Below are 10074 nucleotides of genomic sequence, written 5' to 3'. Positions count from 1 at the left end.
TACTCGCGGCGCACAGATACAAGGGCGTCGCTTATCCTTCGCATTCCTATATTCGTGATTTTCCCTCCCCCTTCCAGGAACCCGGGGGATTCCTCTCTTATTTTCAAATATATATTTTATATATACAGTGTGTCCCATAAGTTCGGCAACGGCAAGAAAACTCGGCGGGGGAGCATTTTAGAGAAAAATATTTCGAATAAAAGTTGTAAGGCTTAAAAAGTCGCATTTAATGACAGTAGTTATTTAACCTAAGATGACGTCGCCAAGGTCAGGACAAGGTCAACTTTGCTTTTTTAGATAGAAATACATATTTTTTATTACGGCATTTTATTTTACGTGAAAAAGCAAACAATTTTTGTTTGAAAAAATTTTTTATCCGACCTCTATTTTCTAAGATATTTACGTAAATATCTACAAAATTATTGGTTTCAATAATTTTTTACTTGAATTCTATCAACTTTACCGAAAAATATCAAGAGATAAAAATTATTTATTTTGTTCTCATAGAGCTCTGAGAATTTTTTCAGAATTTTATATTAATTTTTTAGTACTGCATTTTCTTGCATTTTCTTGAAGTACTAAAAAGTTAACACAAAATTCTGAAAAAATTCTCAGAGCTCTTTGAAAACAAAATAAGCAATTTGTATCTCTTAATATTTTTCGGTAAAGTTAATAGAATTCAAGTAAAAAATTATTAAAACCAATAATTTTGTAGATATTTACGTAAATATCTTAGAAAATAGAGGTCGTATAAAAAATTTTTTCAAACAAAAGTTGTTTGCTTTTTCACGTATAATAAAATGCCGTAATAAAAAAATATGTATTTCTATCTAAAAAAGCAAAGTTGACTTTGTCCTGACCTTGGCGTCATCTTAGGTCAAATAACTACTGTCATTAAATGCGACTTTTTAAGCCTTACAATTTTATTCGAAACATTTTTCTCTAAAATGCTCCCCCGCCGAGTTTCTTGCCGTTGCCGAACTTATGGGACACACTGTATATATATATATATATATATATATATATATATATGTTTATTTATTTAGATACTTTACCCGGTAGCGGCGTCGTGTTCATAACCCTCATCTTGAAACATTCTTCCCTGCGCTCTACGATAATTCGATGGAGATCCTCGTCTAACAGCGTGCTGCCCGCCGTCGTGTTCCCCGGCATCTGTTCGGCAAACGACGCGTAGAATATTAATGAGTTATAATGGCAAAAGTAAAGGTAAGAGTAATAAATGTCTGGTGCACGTCGCGGCATAACTTGAGGCCACGTTACAACTACACATATCCGTCACGATTCACGACTAGAATGGAAACTCGAGTAGTCATCGTTATAATAGTTCACAATAACAGAACTATGTGTCTCCGGAGTTGGGATCTCTAGAAGAAATATATCGCCCAAGATGCCCTATTTTAGTGTAATGATCTCTCTCCTTGTGTGTACTATAAGTATACACAAATAAATTGTAATTCTGAATAATTATATGGCTAAAAATGGAGGAGTTCTCGGAAGTCGGTGAGTGGTGCACGCATAGATTGTATGCATCTCTATTGTCAGTTGCACAGATTGCGTAGAACTACAGATTACGTATTTTTCAGTTTTTCTGATGCAAACTGACGTTCGTATGTCGGACGTTAAATGAAAAATGAATTCCTCGCGCGGAATCTTCGGACGCAAAATAACTGGTACGAGTTGTGTGAAAGATATTTTCGCTGAAATTGTGAATTTCAGCATTGAATCAATTCGCAAGCATTATATTCCACTGGCGCGCTCTATATATTTTCTGTGCCCGCGTCCGCGAGCGCGTATCACCGCGCGATATCCAGCGCAACACTCGACAATTTGCCGATTATTCCGTAAAAGTTATCATCGCGTTGTAGTTTCGTCGCGCGAGGCATAACCGTTTGCGAAACTTCGCCGGACGGATGCAGATCGACGGCGTGTCGTGGAAATTTCAACGCATTATTGAGGAAATCACTTCATTGAACTATGACGTGGCGCGCAATAACTTTATTGCATAGAAATGAACGTTATTGCGTCCGGTCGAGGTACTGCGACATGAAATAATGAAGCGAAGCGTTTTACGATAAAGCCGTTTTGCTACCGCGCGTACCAAGCGAGAAGAAGAGTGCGTGCGATTCTCGAATCGAGATATATCTGTGAAAGTTTGCTGCACGAATAATTGTCACGCGTTCAATGCGCGACGTTAATCATTCCCGACGATGGAATTTACGTCGAATAGGGCTCGAGCGTGACACATGGACATTAATTATAATGGAAAACGTATTTTTTCTTTTAATGAGATTTCCGCCAAACATTGTGCACTGCCTTCAGCAAAATATTGGAATTAATGGGCGGAAGCGATGGAGAAGCTGTCGGAAAGCGTAATAAAAATGATGAAGGATTACATCGAGATAAGGTATGTAAAATATCAATGTAAAATGTAATATCTCTGATAGACAAATGAAAACTTTACAGCAACTTTAAGGTATCTTGAGTCACGAAATGTAGCAACATTTATTCCCTTATGACTGATCAGATTGTAATCATATTTACGGACTACAATGATGTCAATGATGAATCATATTTGTAATCATATTTACGGACTACAATGATAAAATAATAATGCATATAAAATCAGTATATAAAATTAATCAGTATGTAAATTAAAATCATACAAATAAAATTTACTTAAAACAACGTGTCAATAAATGTATTCAAAATTTGTTGCACATTTGACTCATATAAGTTAGAAATTTGACATATTTAATAAAAATTTATATTACGTAATAAGTGAAAATAATTTAACTTTTTAACTCATATTTATGTTATATTTTTCCATAACAGAATTATTCATATTTACTTCACATATCCCTTGTGTTATAATTATTTATTAATTTTAATTAATTATCAAATATAATATGAATTTGTAAGTTTGTTTCTTCCCCGATAGACTTCTATGACGATCGCAATATGTGATAATCAATTTTTGTCCAATTTACGGAAAATTTATGTACGTAAGAGAGTTAAATAGATTTACCTGAAATGAACTACAAATTTATGTAATCGATATATCGATATAAACATGCGTTTGTGTCAAATTTACGTAAAATTCATTATTCCTTTATTCGAAATAGAAAATAGGTAAATGTGAAGTAACAAATGTATTGCGGAATTATTAGAATGAAGGATTTAAGTCATGGCATTACATAAATATTGTAGTAATAAGATTGTAGTTCGTTTCAGGTAAATTTATTTAACTATTATATGTATATAAATCTATTTAACTCTCTATACGTACGTAAAGTTGTCATAAATTAATTATCGCATACTGTGCGATTATCATAAAAATCTATCAGAGATGTTACATATTTTTAACTAATTTCAGCAAAAGGAAGTTCTCAGTTTGCACAGTCTGTATGTTTGCATTGTAAAATTTAGGGAGTACAAAAGGAAAGCCCGGAATAGCTTGTAGAGGGATAACGTGGAGTTCGCTTGGTGCCATTTCCTCTGCCGCTACGTTTGATCGCAGACCGCCCGTAAACCGTTTCCAAACCGCGGCGGACAAACACGCCTCGGCAAACGTCGTGATAATTATTCGCGAAAAATCGATGTTCCTCACATCTCATAAATGTGACATGGTAGTGCCGCTAAATCAAACAGCGCCGGTAAATAGCGGAGCGGCAATTAACATTCAATTAAATGCGTCCATGGGTCCGCCAGTGGATTCGCGCATTTAAATCCTATTGCAATTTCTCACGCTGTAAGCCGAAAAAGCGCGTCGACTGAATTTCACGTACAGTAATTCCACACCACCTGAGCGAAACGAGATATTCACGCGATGAAAAAAACACCGCGCGCCCCAAAATCGATGCAAAGCAAAGAAAAAGAACGGAAAACAATGCTGCGCCGATGGTCGCAATGCGAGCGAAAAAAGCGATTGGAAAGGGCGATTGAGAGCGCAAGAGCGCTCTCTCACGGCAGTTAGAAGCGCCTCATTGAAGATTTGCGAAGGAAATCGGCGAAGAAGCGTCGTCGATTGTTCAGCGAGTCTGACAACCGAAAGAGTTGAAGCAGTCATAACGTAACGCCCAACTTCGTCGCGTTATATCTCATTACAGTCGTGAATGAATATTACCGTAAGCTGACAAAGTGCACCGAAACACGCACGGATATGTGATCAGTGGAAGAGAATGATGGCGAAAACCAAAGGAAAACGAAAATAAAATTGAACGAGATTAAAACCGAAAGTAACTGAATTTCAATTACGGAACAAGCTCTTCTATTTTAAAACCAGCCCAGCTGCCCCGCTAACTCAATGCCCCGAGGCAATCACACTCTTTTGGACTAGAAAAAAAAAGTGAGGGATGGAGGGAAGCAGAGAGAGAGAGAGAAGATCTTAACCCATATTCCACCGCACTGTACATTTCGCGCTAAACACCGGCCAATACGCGCGTTTTGCGTTTTATTCAATTGCAAATGTATTTTATAGTAAATTGCGGGATGAATCAACTGCAAAAAGCAAATGAACATACTTAATTATAAATGACATGCCTTTTGTTCGTGTTCATATTCACACAATACATTCAGCGTTAAATGGGGCTATTCGTCCGTCCGAATTTGCCTTCGTGGCAACGTTATTGCCGTTATTATTACACATTACGTGTAACATATTTAAATTAAATTAAAGCAATTGCGAAATTAAAGAAAACAACAACAGACGTGCAACTGTAACAACATCAAGTAAGAAAAACATAAGTCTCTCGGCATTTCGAAACGATCATAACGAGCTGACGAAATGAGTTCGTTCGTGAAACTCACGGAGCACTCTCACGTAAGAATTTTTATGAGCATAATAAATTTCAATAAACACTAAACGCATACATCGCAGCGGCGCGCACAGGCCACAGACACGTGTTCCAAGAGTCACGCTCTTACTTTACATCAATGCTGTCTAAGTTTATGGATAACGTGCAATGCATCGCGTACACGAGCACGCTACGGCGGGCATTATGAACTTCCAGAAATTGACCGTTGCTTTTAGCGTTTAAACGCGCTCGTAATGCCGCGCACACATACACGAGCACACGCGCGAAGTTGCTATCAAGTTGCTGTTCCCTCGCAAATTTCACGAAACCGACTGCACTCCTTTTTAACCCTCTCGCACCTGTCGTTGCTTTAAGACAACGCATACTTCGAATCGACCCACACGCCAAACTAATCGATATTTTTCGTCGCTAAACTGTAAAACATTGGCAACTCTGTCTCTCACGATTCTAGACGGAATTTTAATCTTATCACTTAGCTGTAGTAATAAAAATTAATAAATTGTCGGCATTCGTCGTCTATCCACTTCGACGTTTGCCATTCCATAAGTAATCGCAATTTACATGCAATATTTGCATTTACTTATTATAAAAATGGACTGTATAAAATATTCTCGTGCATTATTACGATGTATGAAAAATAAATGAATTATTATGTAGAATATAGTTTATATTGAAAATAATGCAGCAAATCTGGGCTTGTTTCTCTGAAACAACATTTTGATTCCTCCAAAATGGTTTATTGGAAAATTATGGAAAAAATTAGATATCATTTTACATTACTAGGAACAATAATGAATTGAGAAAAAATTGTTCTCGCGAATAGAATTAATTCAGGGTTGAAAGAGTTAAGCTCGATGCTAATGCAATTAGTCGCCGCGGAAATTCAAAAGAGATGAACGAACTATAAGGATTGTGGAAATTTATTCATTACATTAATGGCACTCTGTGCATCCCATATTGGAAAAAATCCAAATATGGCTTACCGCTCTTTTTTTTCTTTATATATCTCCAAATGTTTGAACTTATATCGTGGGTGAATGTATATATAGTATTAAGTAAATGGGATGTCTACTTTAATACTTGTAAAGGGGATGTTGTTAAAACTATTGGATTTTTAATTATTCACACTTTTTTGAAAAGAAAGAGATTTGCACTGTTTGAAAAAGGGTCCTAAATATTACCTTTGTTACCTTTGTAATATTTTAAAGTAACAGAATTTTAGGTAAAAAAACATATTTTATACTTTATTTGTCACAATATTCGTCGACAAGAATCGCATACATAATCATCTTACCATCGTGTCATTGTGCCTCTCCACAATCATTGTATACATAAAGAACACATTATGAACACAGTACCCATAGTTTCCTCCCTGTAACATCAGAGAATTTTTGTCACAAAATAGATAACTTCGTTTTCGAGCATCGTTATTTTCTTCAAATTTTCTCTTACCGACTGCCAAGTCTATGTCACTGCCATTTATTATCTCATTTTACGACTCTTTTATGCCTTTTTTATAAGTAAAAAAGGGCGTGTCATCCTTTCACCTGATTTTCACTATATTAATAATCTCATTCTCGATGATAAATAATCGCTTACTTCCATTACTGAGCGGTTGTTATTGCGAAAGAATGATTTATTTTGATAGTTTGATGGTCAACGGGAAATTAAATATGATAAAATAATGTTAATATTACGATGTAGAATCTCTGAAATTAATGAATAAGTAATGCGATGGTACTCTCGAGTGTGTTAGCTCTGATTGAAAGACATGTGACGTCCCGGAGCCAATACATACATATGTACGAAACTGCTGAGTCCTTGACATGCCATCAGTAGAGTCGCACGTGATTCCCGATTTTCCGGTTCGATCAAAGTGTACGTGAGATGCCTTATATTATTTCGCACGTCTTCCGTAAGTCTCCCTATTCTCTATAGAAGGCTCTACTTTGTTAGCTGCCAAATATGTAATGTTTCCGCTGGACAATCCTGTAGCTCCTACAAAGAATATTAGGTTCCTTTCCGATGCAGTAATAAGTAGGACAAGGGCGACTGAGAGTATAGACTTATATTGCCTTACAGACCTATTTGTAGAACTGAATACTACAAACGATCTCTCACTCGCTGTACAGCCTCACTATGGAATGATTTTTCCCGGAACATTCGGAGTGCACGTACTTTGGATAAAACTGACTTTTGCTCTGTTCTGGCAGGTGTGCGCTAGTACTCAAAAGGCTTGTGCGACTAATAAGACGAATTTCTCTCTCTTTTTTATCTTTCTCTTCCCGTAATAATCCTAAATCTTGTTTTTTATTTTAGATTTGGTAGTATTTGTAGCCGCACGGGTCTGAATATTACATCAGAGGATTCGGTCGAGTAAGGCCGGCTTGAAGGTAAATTTATAGACTTCTCGTACTCTTGAATTTAACCTTGGCGTTCGAAAACTACGACATAGTTGTTTAAATAAAAATCATCGAGTTATAGCAGCCGAAAGAGGTTACGATGTTCGTATCCACGCATATTTTTCTCGCTAAGCCATTAATCCTTGTATCTAATCGACGATGCTATATTTTTGCTTCAGATCTGTAGCAAGGCGTGGCTAAACCTGAGTTTCTGATTCAATGAATCAAAGATAAAGACTCAAGATGATGGATTTATTGTTGATTGGTCATCATAAAAGATTAATCGATTTATTTATTTTATAGAATTTTGCATGTACATTGTGAGTAAGAAATGCTTGATTTCACGAAAAATTACCATTCTCAGCGCCAGCTGTTTTTTCTGTTATTTGAACGAAAAAATAGTGGTAAGGCACCTACTACAAAAATGGGTTTCTCGGCTATAATTACTTCGTTAGTCAGTTGCAGTCACACATACCAAGCGCTTTTCTCTCAATGTTCTTTTCACGCGCGTGTGTTCGCACCATTCACTGAAATACGCTGCTTGAAACAATGGAAGGATCGCTTCTTTAAATAACCGTTTTATGTGCTAGATACCTGAACTTATATTTCATTCAATATACAGAATTATTCAACGCAAAACTGTTTAGTCAATATAATCCCTCAACTTCATGCGATGCAAAATGCACATCGGAATTGCGCATCAAAATTGCGTATTGTAATTGCACCTCAGAACTGCGCATCACAAATGTGCGACCACACGCGGAATTCGCAATTACCTGCTTCGCTCGCGATAAATTTTGTGATCATCGAGATTACCAAGTTTTTAAATTTTCCATACGCGATAAAGTTATAGTATCGTATCGGTCAAAATTACCGTTAAATTCGACAAGTACATTTGTCACTCCTGTCGAGAGTTAGAATTCTCGCGAAACAAAACCTCGATTTCGGACAATGTACAATTGCGGAATGGAATGTTTTTATCCTTTCAGTTCATTTTATCAGATGCGGTTCGTGAGTCACTTCCGCGTATCCACAAAAGTATCGAAATTAATCGTACTTTTCGTTAAGTAGTCTAATGTCATTGAAATAATAACGTTCGCGAATACAGTGTAGAGAAGTGAAGTAAATAAATAAATGAGTGAGTACAATGTTATTTACGTAGAAAGACGACTGAACGCTACACGGAGAAAATATTGCAGTAAAAATTACGTTAAAATTATATTTCATTTTACATCGTTTCTTCTTATAAAGCTGGGCTATACATCGTAGTAAACTGTGAGAGGAAAAATATTTTAAAAATATGCCTCTCACAGCGTATATATAAATTATTATAGAAATAGTAAATTTGATAATCTGTCGAATGTATGATATAAAAGAAATATTCAAGCAATTACTGCAATTTTGCAATAAAAAGTTAAACGTGCATAACATTTTTTAACAAATATGTAGTAATTTCTGTATGGTTCTTAAGACTATAAAATTTTGTTGTTATTTTCACTGCAATATTTCCTCCGTATACAGAGACACTGGATGCTGAAAACTTGCACTAGGATGGAGGGGGAGGAGGGGAGCAGGACGTAGCGAAATATCAGCGTTTAATGGAGAGCATAAAATCGAAACATCCGCACGAAGCGTTTGCACTGCATGGTGCATGCAATAGTTAGACTAAATTGCATTGATTTCTGATGAAAATATTAACCGCACGAAGATTGTGTATATGACAGTGTCATATTACTTCATTGAGAGAAAAATCCGAGTTTTAATCAATTGAATTTTATTTTTCTCTTTCCTCTCAGTTTAAGCGCTTTTTAGAAAAGATCAACGGCGCATTGTAGTATCTGGTATTACAATTAAACAAATCAGTATTACATTTAAACAAATCAGTTTTATATTCGGAACATCCGTAAATTTGATTTTACACACACACGTATGAAATGAGGAAAATGTGACGTTATGACATTGTTCTAGTTGGTGGGACACGTGCATAATCATAATTTATCGCTTTCCGCTGGCGTGGTTCGTTTTATAAGTGAATTAAACTTCAATTTAAAGTTTCATGATATATATGCCTTGAGCAAAATTATTTCTATATCAATGTATAATAGAGTGTCAGAATTTCAGAAGTTAATTCAAGCGTATATCGAAACAATATCCTAGCCAACTAATTTGAAAGTTTCCAAAAGAATTAAAAACATCTTATAAATCTATGTATATTATATACAGGCCCACGTAAAGTGTTACAAGCTAATAACTCTAAACATATTTGTTCTATCAAAAAGTTGTTCATGAGAAAGTTTCATATATTCGAGGGGCCTTTCTAACTACGTAAATGAAAATCCACTTCCGTCCCCCTTTGAAGGGGGGGTAACTTCAAAGTTTCAAATGGGACCCTCTATACAATGTTACATATTTGGATTTTACGAGAAAAACAAGTAAACTTTGTCTGAAACATTTCTTTGGAAAATGCTCCTATCAAAAAAGTTACAAACATTTAAACTTTAATGTAGTGTATTGAAATTAATGATAAATTAAATAAGACTCATAGTTTTTCTGTTTTGTTTTATTTTATTAAATGTTCGAACTGTTGACCATTAACATCTAAACATTTATTAATTCTTTTTACAAAACTTTGCCCAAGGTGCCTTATCACTAAGGTGACACAGAAATGTTGTTTAGAGTTAGGCAAAGTTTTGTAAAAAGAATTAATAAGTATTTAGATGTTAATGGTTAACAGTTCAAACATTTAATAAAATAAAATAAAACAGAAAAACTATGAGTCTTATTTAATTTATTATTAATTTCAATGCATTCTACATTAAAGTTTAAATGTTTATAAA

General features: G+C 35.3%; 1 protein-coding gene across 9 annotated transcripts in view; it reads right to left on the bottom strand.

Moving 5' to 3' along the window:
- LOC116847823 (calcitonin gene-related peptide type 1 receptor-like) overlaps positions 1–10074 on the bottom strand; it is a 130190-nt gene that overhangs the window by 91874 nt on the left and 28242 nt on the right. For 7 of the 9 annotated variants that reach the window (XM_032823238.1, XM_032823233.1, XM_032823231.1 and 4 more), the window contains one exon: positions 1056–1173. In XM_032823238.1, the coding sequence (XP_032679129.1) occupies positions 1056–1173 (118 nt within the window). Of the gene's footprint in view, positions 1–1055; positions 1494–10074 lie in introns of those variants that run through there. The other 2 variants (XR_004378825.1, XM_032823230.1) reach the window with 2 other exon arrangements.

The sequence above is a fragment of the Odontomachus brunneus genome, unplaced genomic scaffold (assembly GCF_010583005.1).
Source record: "Odontomachus brunneus isolate Ranch 3 - 2012 unplaced genomic scaffold, Obru_v1 Obru_scaffold_083, whole genome shotgun sequence".
Taxonomy (NCBI): Eukaryota; Metazoa; Arthropoda; class Insecta; order Hymenoptera; family Formicidae; genus Odontomachus; species Odontomachus brunneus.
Note: the sequence above shows the minus strand (reverse complement) of the source record. Positions and strands in the feature narration are given on the sequence as shown.